At 38.3% G+C, this 13,870-nt stretch overlaps 1 protein-coding gene and 1 long non-coding RNA gene across 2 annotated transcripts; one reads left to right on the forward strand and one right to left on the reverse strand.

Annotated features, from left to right (window-relative positions):
- Positions 1 to 2,385: 2,385 nt before the first annotated feature.
- On the reverse strand, positions 2,386 to 3,510 carry EDL3 (EID1-like 3). The gene has a single exon (XM_089164350.1). The coding sequence runs from the start codon at positions 3,508 to 3,510 to the stop codon at positions 2,632 to 2,634; it is 879 nt and encodes a 292-aa protein (XP_089020476.1). The 3' UTR covers positions 2,386 to 2,631.
- A 6,302-nt stretch (positions 3,511 to 9,812) lies between these two features.
- LOC149010281 (uncharacterized) lies at positions 9,813 to 13,770 on the forward strand. Its single transcript, XR_016174608.1, has 3 exons — positions 9,813 to 10,024; positions 10,099 to 10,362; positions 12,638 to 13,770. It is a non-coding gene; the product is annotated as an uncharacterized LOC149010281 (long non-coding RNA).
- The last annotated feature ends 100 nt before the right edge of the window (positions 13,771 to 13,870 follow it).

Raw genomic sequence — 13,870 nt, forward strand, 5'->3', positions numbered from 1 at the left:
TCTACCTAAATAAGAATAGAACAAGCTCAGTCCATTTTGGATGTGGAATCTTAGCTTCGGCCCTGCCCCGATGAGAACCTAAGAAATTGCTTAGGTGCTACGCATTAGCATGTTGTGTATGGTGGAGATCGAAACAAGGGTCGAGATTTTGATCTTGACTGTTCATTTTGCAATAGTTTCTTTAAACCACTTATCTGAAACAAACAGTTGAAATCGAAATCTCGACCCTTGTTTCGATCTCCACCTTACGTAGCACGGTCAATGTGCAGCACCAAAGTTGGACTTTGAGAACCTAACCCAGACATTGTCGAGTTGGGCTCAACGCAGCTGGCGGCATGCAAGCTTAGGCAAACTGGAACCCATATACGAAAGGGTGCATGCCAATGTTCAGGAGGATGTTGACTGATTAGGCCATAACATCTTACGTGTGCTTGATCCAAATCGTCATTCTACACTGCGAAATAAGTTCTAACTTAATAAGTAAAGGAGATTGTCTGTGCCACACAAGGACAAGACCCATATATCCCAAACCCTAAAAACTAAGATATTTGTGGTTCAAATTCAGACCAAATCCTTTGCCAACCCAAGTCACCTAAAGCATTGTTTGAGAATCTATTACAATCGAGCCAAATATCTACAACCTCACCCTTTAAGCGCTTGAAATTATTTATTGCAACTTCAATTTGGTGACCTTTCTGCTTATCATGGCAAAATATGTGATTAATGTGAACTCAAGGGATAAGAAAGTAGAAGATAGAATATGAGGAACTGCTGAACCAACTTTTCTCCCCCACTGATGTGGCCCATATAAAGAAAATCCATCTAGGTTTATTCCCCAAGATGATAGTAGGGTTTGGAGTGCGTCCAAGAATGGTGTCTTTTCAGTCAAAACAGCCTATCGTGCAACCTCACGGGTACATGGATTGAATAGCATCAATGAGGAGACTTGAAAATCCATTTGGAAGGTCCATAATTTACCCAAGGTGAAGTATTTCATTTGGTGAGCATGTGCCCAACGGCTTCCAACAACTGACAACTTGATTAGAAGGAAAGTGCCTATTGATCCTATAGATCCAAGAGGTTGTGAGATAATTGAGCATATGAATAATATTTTGTTGGGGCACAATTTTCGGTGAAGCAGTGAAATTTGTAGAGATCTAAAAGAACACCAACGGGAAAAGCACTTTGTTGGGCCACATTGACACTCAAAGACAAAATCAAGGGTAGCAAATGGGATTAGATACCCATTAGTCCTAGCCGTAAAATTGATCAGGGGCGGGGGGGAGGTGGTACTTGTGATATTTCTGCTTGGGACACCTTTTATTTAGACGGGTTACTTTTTATTGGCAGTGGAAACACGTCACATTATGGCAATTAACGTTTCACAGTTTAACGAATCGTCCACTTGTCTGATGGGATGGTTAAGAGATTACCGGCCCCTACGTACATGGGAAGATTAGATCCTCAACCTACCATTGTTAGTAGCATCACCAGAGAAAGAAGGAAGGAAGTTCTATAGTTCTTTTCACTTGCCCGAATATTTGGTTGGCAAATGAGCAAAAAATTTCATGGATAGAGCCCTTCACCAACCCAAGGGGTGACAAAGGCGAGAGAAGCCCATCTAGAGTTTTGGAAAGCAAGCTCAAATACTTCCCCTTTCAGTTTGGTTACTTGGCCCATGTCAAACAATTATGCCAAAAATGCCCAAGTCAAACTCAGATGCATTAGACTAAGCCTCCTTCCGGTGGCAACTGTGATGCAAGTATGGATCAAAATTAGGAGAAAATGGGCCTATGAAATGTGATTAGGAATGCAGAAGGAAAGCCCCTAATGGCTATAACTGAGCCCACTCAATTTCGTTCCATTCTAATGGGCTAAATGTCTGCACTGAGAACAGGGATGTTGTACGTGCTTCAAGAAGGCCTAGAGCAAGTCTGAAGCTTGTGTCACAGACATTAGGAATTTGAATACCTACTTAGTTGATTGCAAAATTGAATTTGTTGTTAGAGGGATCAACATAGTCACTAATTGCCTAGCTAGGATGGCCTAGTTGGTGGCGAGCATGAGTGAATAGGTCGATTTTCACTTCTTGGTTGATTGAGTTTTGCTTCGTATAAAATTGGATGTGTTAGAATTCTTTTATACCAAAACGAAAGGATCATTTTTAACTATCTATCAAGGCCACTTTATTTCTGAAAATAAAGACAGAATCATAGCTGGAAAACATAATGCAGAAAATACAAGAGACACAGGGTAGAAGCCACAATAGTGTATACACAATCTACTTTCCATGATCACCGTTCAACCCTCTACAGTACACCATCCGTCTCAGAACAAGCCCAGCACTGTTAGAGATTTGCCACGTCAGCATCATACTACCTGGTACTCTACGTCACTGCTACAGCTCAGTATGCAATCCGACATGGAATGCGGGGCCCCACATGCTGTTGAGCTGATTTTGGGGGAAAATAATGAGATTCCATGGTGTTAGCATGTGGGACCCCAATTAAAATTTGTCTCCTCATGATTGATGTTCACCAATAAAAGGCGGCTGCATCATCAGGAAAATGGGAGAGAAAAAACGGGAAAAAACAGAAGAAGAAAGATCCCATTTCATGACGGCCGAACCAATCAAACGGTGGGTCGATCCTCGATCTTCTCTCCAACCGAACTTGAACTCGAACTTGGTCTACATTCATCTAAATCGCCAATTTGGTCATCATCGCTATTCTCGTCCGCTTGATCATCATCATCATCATCAACATTTTCATCATCCGAGAGAGGTGCAAGCCAGCAGAAACCGTGCAAGTGACCATTTACACAGACGAAGTAGTCCAACGCTCCATCATGGGATCCCAGCCTCCTCCAGGCACTCTTGGGTGCTAGCCTAGCAGTAGTCATACTCCAAACGCGGGCCCCACAGTAAGGACAACGTACATCCTTTGCAAGCTCGATTTGTCGTCCAATCAAACAATCTCTAGTTTTCGATGTCCTAAATCCCCGAAATATCCCTCTATAAATTCCCAAATCTTCCTCATGTCCTTCCATCGCGTGCTCACAAGGATCACTCACGTACAGCAAATCTTCTCTGCATTTCTTCGTCAAGAAACTCCGGCCGGAAGTCTTTGAGAACCTCGAACTCTTCGCGAAGTGACCGGGTAAAGCCCGGTTCACTCGGAAATACTGGCTCGACTCGCAACCACCGCAGAAGAAAAAAAGCTTGGCCAGCACGTGCCACCCACCTCCAACCTGATTACCGTGTGGCACTCCGTTCGCCAATGTGGCCGCCATGCGCGGCGCTCGCGTTAAGCACAGCTGCCTCCATAAAAGCCGCTTCGCCAACGCGTGAAGCTTCCGACTCACGCACGCTGTCCGGCATAGCACGTGTGGATCCCAATTGATGGATTCAAAGACCAACAAGAGTATCCGTTCGTTCAAGATCCCTGACTCGCCTGGCTCGCTAACCTCGTCCGTCGCAGGATTCGGACGAAATCTCTGATGAACGTTCATATCGGAGATACAGGAAAGATCACCCACACCAAATTTTCATCGGCATTATGTGCCACCGAGGTCATATATATATATATACACACACATGACCCGTAATGGTCTCCCACGTGTAGCGGTCTTGGTGGTTGTTAGGTGCTTTGGTCTCAGGCAAGGTCCATAAGACACGTGTTGGATTTGACCATCTGATCTAATAGACTTCGTACTGAAAAGCGAATTGCCGCCTAGACGTGACAATATGACATGGAATAAGCAAAAGTACTGTCAGATGTTGGACGAGAGTGGGAGATCGTATGCCACGTGCATTCGGATCAGATTCTCAAAATATCTTTTTCGTTCCTCAAAAATATCTCAGCTGCTACGTGTCGTCATCTGCTTGAAAATTGACACGTGTCTCTATGTGACGCTCTCGGGATTAACTTGCTACTGCTTTAGCTTTGGTGCTGATGCATCTTATATTGTTACCAACACGACACGTGGTCCTACAGGTGCCTTTGGTAACTTATTTTTTGCACGTTAACATCCAATCCATACACGTATAACCTGGCTTTTTATTTTCTATTTCAGTTTTGAATTTCGGAAGAAAAACCCCTATATTATTTATTCGTTTTATAATCAATGGGATTCCAACACGTGCCATTTTTTAAAGTCTAGAAACGTAAAACCTAAGTATATGCTGCGTGGCACACGTAGCGTTGGGTAGGTCAAAGAGAGGATAATACAGTCATTTCAAGGTTATAGTGGACATTTTAAGAAGAGACTGCTGGGATGAGAACACGTGGAGCGTGTACAGCCGGGGATCGTGTATGCAGCTATTGCAAAGAAATCATGCGCACGCCAAGGGTAGATAACGTGTCACAAGGCAAATCGAGTATCTACGGAGAAATTTTGAATTCCGTACTAACTAACTCGGTGAGATTCTCCGGTGGTTTGTGATCGTAACGACTAGATTCTATCTGGGTGTCTGAAGATCTTCTTTTTGCCTGTTTCTACGTGGTTGAATACTGGAAGAATCTAAAACCTAGGATTCCGATCGTAGGATCGAGATGCTAACAGGTACTGTACCGGAATTATTTGGGACTCAATTGGGGTAGATTCTCTGCAGCAAACCGTCCAAGGCAGGATAGTTTCGAGTCGGGAGGGAGATAATACGTGGACCAATGACATTCAAGCATTTGTCCACTCGAATACTCTTTTATTATGTTGAACTATCTAGAACACTAAAAATGAACCGGAAAAAAATTTTAAAAACTAGAACACTCAAAGGATTTAAAACAGTAAAAACTAATTCTGCCCAAATATCAAACATAAAATACTAATTCTGTCCACCACATGTAATACCACCATATAAGAGTTATTTTCTTTAATTACTTTATTTAGTTTATATGCAGAATATCCTAATCCAAGACTAGAGTATAAATATTTAAATCATATAACTCATTTGAACGTCATTAGGAGGTTCTCACGGAGAAAAACTAAATACCTTGTTGGAAAATGTCATGTCAGCATTTACCACATTAGCCTCCAATCGGTTTTGATGATTATAAACACAATATACTAATGATTCCCTTAAGTTGTGAATTATCCAGCTCATCACTTAAACGGATCTCGATGCAATGCGATCGGACCAAAGACTTACTGGATACTCAAGCTCAAGTCAAGTCAAGCTATCTTGGACTAAGAACCAAAGTCAAGATCGAGTCAAAGATCGTTACACAAGATCAAGTCAAAGATCAAGACTTAGGTTGAATTAGGGCTTAGGACACTCTCGCATACACGCATATGAAAATTCATGTATAATATGTAACTCATGTCACTAGACTGACCTAGGATATGTTAGTGAAGTATATGATGTTTAGGGTTGACCAAAAAGTCTAAAAACCCAAGCCAAGTCCAAGACCCAATATGATTCAACAAAAAATGCACCAGACGGTCGACCGTTTAGTTTGCTGCTACTGTGTTTTACTCACAGTAGGCCAGATGGAATTCCGTTTGGGCTACTTAAGCCAGACAAACGACCGTCTGGCCCTAACTTAAATTCAAACGGCTAGTTTTGTTGAGACGGACGACCGTCTGGAGTAAAATTTCACTGAAATTTTATATCCGTTGGGAAGTTAGGCCAAACAATTGTGGGACTTCTTTATAAGCTCAACCACCCCCATTTGAGGGGTTTTATCTTGCCAACAAAGCTATTACTCCCTCTCAAGTGAAAAAGCAATTACACAAGTGATATTGCATTGCTTACTAGCTCACCAACTCTATTCAACTTTGAAGATCATTCCAAAGTTATCAAGCAAACTTTTTGAAGTCAAGGTTTGAGTTATTGAAGGCTATAGGGACTTCTCATTGATGCATTGTCTTTATTGAAGCATTCATTCATTGCATCACACTTCTTGTTAGGTAATATCCATCACCTCTTATACTTGTATTGATTGTTGAATTCTAGTCTAAATTGATTAGAATTTGTATTGGGTGCTCTTGCCCATTAACAAATATTGTAAAGGGTGCTCTTGCCCTATATGATTAACAAAGATTGTAAATGGTACTCTTGTCCTATATGATTAACAAAGATTGTAAATGGTACTCTTGCCCCGGAACAAAGAGTGTAAAGGTTTGATTCTTTACCTATTGTATTGAAAGAGATTCATTAATGGAATACTCTCTTGAGGACAAGAGATGAGTGGACGTAGACTTGTAAAGTCGAACCACTATAAATTATTGTGTTGGAATTGCTTGATAGTATCAAATTTCATTTAAATCTTCAATTTACTTTGAAATTGCAATTAAACCGAGAATTTGAGATAATCCACTAGATACAACCTAATCACACCCCCTCTAGGTTGTATTAACATACCTCAATAATGTATGCGCAAAATATTTCATTCTCTTAAAAGTTTGATTTTTCTGAAACTTGTTATCCCTAGAGTCCCTCCTTTGTTTTTTTGTTTTTTTGTTTTTTTTTCAGTCAAAGGAGCTGAAAATTTTCTTTAAAGTGAGAAGGGGAAAACTTCATGCCCAAAACAAAAGCATGTTACAGTAAAAGAAGGTGGATACATCCTCCAAGATTTAGACATTTTAAGCTTATGGGCACTTGCCAAATAATCTGCAAGGAAATTACTAGATCTATTAAGGAAGAGAAATTGAACCAACTGAAAAAAAACAATCAGACTTTAAATATTTTTCACCAATGCCGTTGAGCACCGATCAAGCAAAACAAGGGTTGAGTTCAACACACTTATAAAGGGAAGACAAACTGAGAATAGTCAAATGTGAAGGAGGAAATAAATTGGGAGGTGGGTGATTTCTAGTGGAGAAGTGGTTTCTAGCAATGTGGGTGTTTTTCAACAAGGTTTAGGAAGAAGATGGGTCACCCACCTAAAGTTGGACATAGAGTGACACAATGACAGGGGGCATTATGGTGATAACGCTACACATAAGAGTAGAATGCTCATTTCCATATGCACAGACAAAGAAAAAGACCATGAAAAACCTCGTTTCCATATATGCTCAAGAAGAAAGCAATAAGAAAATGACAATAATCAAGACTATAAATCTGGTTGAAGACAATAAGGCATCTGCTATTGGGTTTCACAAAAACAAATAAAATTCTTTCAAGAAAAACAAGTATCATCCATATAACAAGGAGAGAAAAAACTATGGTGATATTACATATTACCGATGTGATCATGAATGATATTTAAAAAAAGAGACTGTAATGCATGTAAATCTTGACTGGAGAATAAATACGCTAAGGATGGAAAGAAAGAATAATCTGGAAAATTTAATTGATCTTATAATTTGTTCTTAATAGAATTTATACTTGTTTAGTAAGAGAACTCAGTGGGAGCTAATAAACTGATATTGATTATATATATATATAGGCAACCCATGAATATGACGATATTCAGGGATATAACGAAAGATCTACAAGGAATAATGTTGTTTACGTGATCACAATTGTTGGATATTCATTATTTTTTTCATTTCGGTTTAGTTAGTAATTGAACTTCTGTTGTTACTGATATAAAGAAATAAGTCGTATGATGAGACATACATTCTACTATTGCCTGACATTGGTGAACTTGTTAACTAGATCAAGGATTAATGACATATTTTGATTTCCACTTATTGTATAGTTTGATAAAAGGTAAATGATCAATGTGTCCACATGGACGAGGTGAGATGATATTGTGAATGTCTTGCACCAGATGAGACCTAGAATGATAGTTTTCAAGTGCCCTGTTTATTTTGGTAGACGATCATATTCTATCATGTTCTAGCCCCAATATTCAAATTCAACACATGGATTATCTAATATTTTGCCATCTCACTTTTTTCAATTTAATAGGAACGTTTGAAATATGTTACAGCCTTATATTTTAATAATTAGTGTTTAACTACATTGTAAGTAATTTGTTCAAGTTTAAACAAATGAGTTTAATTAAGTCCTTTGTTTTCTATCACAATCGTTTAAATAAAAATTTGGTGAACAACGGATAGGCGTTACCATCATATGTTGTGGCTTAAAGAGCACCGATACTCATTCCTACGAGAATGTTGGAGAAATTGACAAATTTAGACTGTGAATTTCCAATTTTAGCTTGCTCCAGCTGCAGCGCCTTTTGTTTGACGGATTTTTCTTATAAATAATTAATTGTTAATATTTTGATTAATAGGGATTTTTAATATCAATTTTCATTATCATTTTCCAACAATTTTTTATTTTGACATACCAAACTTATTTTTCATTCCATAATTTATTCTTGGCAAAAGTCGCTAAACTATTTTTTATTTTTGGGCAAAAATGAATTATTATACTCATTTCTTTTAAGTAGACATAATAAAGAATGAACATTGATATAAAAAAGAGCCTTAATCCCCTAACCGTACTCTATCATTACAACCCATACCCCTTAATTCACTTCTCTTCTGCTTCTCTAATCTTCAAGCTTGCAGCACTTCTGGAAATTCCAGAAAATTAAAATTCAGAATTGCAGCAAGTATTTTGACTAATGCTCTCATCAAGTCACCTATGTGATAGAGTAAAAAAGAAAATCATGTATCCGGGTGCCAGCATGCGTCCGAATGGTTATGAACCTTCCTATCCCTTGGTTTCACCTCTTCCTTGAGCCTCAGCCTCGTACTAGCAACATAAAATGCGTGTATGAGTGAAAGCGAGCTTCAAAATAGGGTTTTAAAGAGTAAAACCCGATTCTGCCCCGAATTAGGGTGGGGGCGGTCGACCGGCCGTTCAACTGGCCCGACCAACCGGCCCTAGTTGAGGGGCCAAATGAAGTCCAAATTGGGATATCTTTGGCTTGATGGAAAGGTCTTTCGACACTCTTCGTTTTGATACCTTATTCGCGTCAATCCAATTCTCCATTACTGAACTATGGCCGTTCCAAGATCACCCTTTTTACACCATCATGATTAATCTTCTCTCTTCAATTAAACTTTGGGAGAGTTGATGAGTCATCACAAGGATCATCCACCAACATTGGTTCCATTTCCAACCCTCAGGCTCCACTTGAATGACCCACATTTGCCGTCAACTCGAGGCCCGATTTTCTCAGTTTCGAAGCCACAGGATAAAGGGGTAGAAATCCGGGGGATTTTACAATATCCTTCTAAGATACATATGGCTGTACCATCATGTTTGATAATATCTCAACCACAACAGCTCAATTCAGCTCTACTGGGTGAGGCACTGGCGCTTCTGTTGGCAATGCTCTACAAGAGGATCTTGAGGTGGTGATTTTATAATCAGATTGTCTAAAGCTAATAACGTGCAATAAACCCTCTACCAGGGCCACATTACTCAGTATTTTCCCTGTAGCTTAAGGACATCCGGCATCTTGCTACTTATTCCGTTCAAAGTTTTAATCATGTTAGAAGGAAGTAGACAGTAGTAACTGCAGTTTAGCAATTAGATTACCTAGCCTAGAATGCCCATTGGTTGTGAACACAACTGTTTCGCCACTTTCCACCCGTTGATCATAGATGTTTCTTCTATAGCCTCAACCCTTTCTGCTTCAATCAATCTCTTTCCCGTCCAAAAATAATACATGATTAAAATTTAAAAGGGAAAATATACCTTGCAGATACCTTCCCTACACACATAAGATGAAATTTGTGTATGCTCATCTTGTCCTCTCATATGAAACCAAACCAGGACCCATTAGTACTACTAGTACCGAATCATGGCAAATGTAGGGCTATTTGGTTGTGTGAATCCAGGGATTTGAATCCCTGGATTCATGAATCGGTTTTTTGTTCCTGTTTGGTTGGAAAACATGGGGCGAGTTCATGAATCCAGCCATTTCAAAATATAGGGTAAAAACTTGAATGAGTTAAGTCCTGGGTATGAGGTGAAATGAAGCCTGGCGTATAAAAATCCTTGAATGAGCGGATTCACGTTTGACGGAACGTGTCGAAAGACGCCCGAAATGCAACTTCTCTCTCGAATAGTCTTCTCTCTCAACAAGCACACGAACAATCTTCGACTAGACTCTTGAAGGTGAGTTCTGTTGTTGATGTTGTTGTTCAACATTTCTTCTTCTTTGTTTGAGTTTTTTTTTCTTCTCACCGTAGAGTTTCGGAGGATCGAAGGAGAAGTTGTTCGTAGAAGGTGCTTTGTTCTTTTGGTTTTGAAGCGACATTTTTTTGTCGAAAGTGTTGGTCGAAGGTGATTTCTTTTCCCCCAAAATCTTCGATTTTTCTTGCCGAAGGTGTTGTTCTTCATCTTCTATTTTTCTGATTTTGTCTTCTATTTATCTGATGTATTTTCTCTTGAAAGGTTTTGGAGCATAAGCCTTGGACCGAAGGCACAAAACGAGTTATTCGAGCAAATCAGAGGTACAAGCTGTGCTTCATCTCTGTCTTCTTCTCCTTGCTGTTATTCCTTATATTTTCTTGGCATTGTATATTCCTAAGAAATTTTCTTGGTTGATGTTGGACTTCTTTAGCCAATTTAGTCCATCAACATTCCCATATGAACACCCGTACTGTTTCTGGATTGAGTTAGTGTGGTTCTATGATTCTATCTAAGCTACAAAGAGATTCGAGGGCTTTTTCTCGTATATAACTCTTAGGATGCATTCCCATCCCGAACCCTTGAAAGTTGTTTTTTCTAATGTTGTGGTGGTATTTGATTGAGGGTTATCTGAACTAAATTGTTTTAGAAAAGTGAAGCTACGAAAACTCCTCCTTCATAATTTTAAAAAGGCTGGATTTTGCGAGGTCCTTCCTTGGTTCATAGTTGGTTTGTCCTTGTCTCACTGTGTTTGATAATTTCTTCCTGATTATCCAGTACCCCAATTTGATTCTCTTGGAAGGTGCTTGCAACTTCTTTTATTTTAATTCCATTAATTCTGGAGTACCTATGAACTTGGTATGGGGTTAGTGGAGTTAATATTATGATTTGTTAGCCCTTTTGTGAAGAACAGAGAAGGGTAGTGAAGAATATCCACCTTCCGGTTGGTTTCAGTTTTATCTGTTTCTTTTCTGTTTGTTAGGTTTTTCACCTCATCTTGTGTTAGGATATTAAGCTTCTTTCAATCAGTGTTCAACTGCTACAAATCAGAGGTAAAAAATGCTTGAGTATAATTCTGTTTATTCTATATCTTTCACCATTTGCTGGGTTGAACAAATACAATGGTTAATGCTTCTATTGTTCTTCAGTGAAAGAAAGAATTGAATTAGATCTCAGTTTTCCCCAGCAACAGGGTTTAATTTGCTTTATTTTTCACATGAATCACCCAGTGATAAAATAGGAACACCATTTTCATTCATCCAATGGCACTTGGCTACCATACAAGAATAGGAAAAAAGAATGAACTAGGGCAGACTTGGTTGCAGCAACAAATATTGTTATGCATATCATATTGGATATGAAAAAGGAATGAATCAGTTCATGGTTATCTATCTCAAATATGATATGCATAATAATATTCATATGCAGGGTCTCCTAGTTTTTATTTCTTTTGGGAATTTTTTATTTGTTATTCACTTTTTTTTCTTCTCACTAGACCTTTGGGGGTGGGTGGGGCTGTCCTTCAAAAGATGTTGGGGGAAAAGAAATAGATATGCATAGGAGGTTCATACAATACCATTTAACCAATACAGTAGCAATAATGAATAGGAAATAATAATACAGTCACTTTGAGGAGAGCTTCCAAGATATAGGCAAACCATAGGAAACTTATATTAACCTTCCAATGTCAATATGAATCAACAAGCATGGACATGGGTCATGTTACTAGCAGACTAATGATGACTTCATGAAAAAATAGAAAAAGGGGGTGAGAGGGTGTTTACTTGGCAAATCAGGACAGAAGGCCAGGCTTCTCTGATTCACATGCTTGCATACAGGAGGAAAGAAAGCTGTCCAATTTCATATCGAGTTAAGATTTGGTCATTTGGTTGGTTTATGTTTTGTTGGGAAAAATTTTGACTGGACTTTCAAGATGTGAATTTAGTTCCTTTCCTTTTGTCCATCTCTTAAACAGTTTAAATGGAGTTAGAAATGCATTAGCATTGGTTATTAGCTAGTCTGATTACTTCACTTGTTTCAGCTTTTACCTACTTTCAATTTCTGCATGGTCATATCTGCCCCATGTATGGCCTCCTATAGTCTCCTTATAATATTCAGAGGATTAAAAGTAGAGAGATGATTTCCCAACTATCCTAGGGTACTGACATCATTAACAACAACAAATATAAGAACTTCTTACATGTCCCACAACAGTAAGAGGTTTCCTGTGGGATGCGCCTGAATCCTACCATTTACAAGCTCAATAAGGAGATTTGCTTGATAGTTCCTCTCCAATTCTGTAGACCCTACTGAGTACATAACCACATTGATCTTGGTGAACACAAGGTTTGAGCATTAATAGAACCTTTTGAAGTGGGAAATGCTGTAAAAAAAGGTATCATTTTTTATTGTTGTTAGAAAGATGCATATCCATGACAACACAGAGTACCATAGAACTGTTAGAACACAAGCATCAGTTAATATTTGTTTAATGCTCCTTACAACCCCACCCATATTTCATTTATGTAATTACCAGTTAGTGAATTGAAGGATAAGCTCTACCCAAGGACTGATAAATTCTTGTTTTTTTATGGGCAGCTTGGCATGGTTAGTGTGGTTGAGACACTATGTGGGCAAGCTCATGGAGCAGCCAAGTATGAAATGCTGGGAGTTTATATGTAGAGGTCAAACAATCCTCCTCATGGCAACTGGAATTCCACTCATGGTGGTTTACATATTCTCAAAGCCCATACTTATCACTCTTTCTGTCCTCATAACTACCAATTGATATCTATAGCAAGCTAAGTACCAGTTGGAGCAAAGAATATAAATGGAGCTGTTGCAGCATGTGGTTGAACTTCCAAGGATCGATTGGATTATTAAGTATTAAATGATTGGGTTATATATACAACTATTGTCTTTCTTTCTAGTAAGATTCAAATGATTGGGTTATATACTTATATGTGCTACCCATGATGATGGAACCTGCTTTCTTTTTCCACTGTGGGGGAATTCTTTCTGTAAAATACCAAAAATGACTTAATATATGTTCCTTCCTTTTAGTTGGAACTATATGGTATTCTTTATGTTCAAACTCTTAACTGCAAAGCACTTCAAGTATGTAACATTATGAATGTGCCTATGTTGGAATTCAATCAGTATCTCATGAAATTTAGGACTCATGGAAGATCTCCACAATATGCTTGCAAGAAGCTCATCATTTAACACTTGCACCAGGTTGTTTATATGGAGGTTTACATAGAAACTCAAAATTGCAAGGACTTGTCGTTGAATCTGTTCTACTAACTGATTAATTCGTTAACCATTGCTTTGAGACAAAGCGATGGGTTTGGTTCATAAATGCCATTAGGAATGCTAATCTTCTAATATACTGATAGATTTGTCAAAAAATGGAATAGAGACACAAAAATGTAATCAACATTGTGAGACTATGCTTTTCCTCAATTCTCGTAGACGCTCTTACACAAGGAACCATCAAAAAACATGTCTAGAAGAATTGAGAAAAAACATAATCTCACAATGTTCGTGGCATAAATTTTCGATACATGAGTCTGATATTTTTAAAATAAATACCCCTTAATAAACTTAGGTTTTGGTTTGCATCTTTCAACCAGATAGGATTAATTCAATTTTGATAATGTAGAACCTTTGACGTATAAGCACAACCTAAGCATTATGAAGAAGCAATTTATGATTGTTGATGATGAAATATCTTAGATGGAGACAAATTTAAAAGTGAATTTGTCAATTTGTATATTTGTTATTTTGAATTTTTATTTTTTTTTTGGTCAATTTACATATTTGTTATTT

This window comes from Hakea prostrata, chromosome 7, assembly GCF_041222555.1.
Source record: "Hakea prostrata isolate BN-2017 chromosome 7, UWA_Hpros_2, whole genome shotgun sequence".
In the NCBI taxonomy this organism is placed as follows: domain Eukaryota; kingdom Viridiplantae; phylum Streptophyta; class Magnoliopsida; order Proteales; family Proteaceae; genus Hakea; species Hakea prostrata.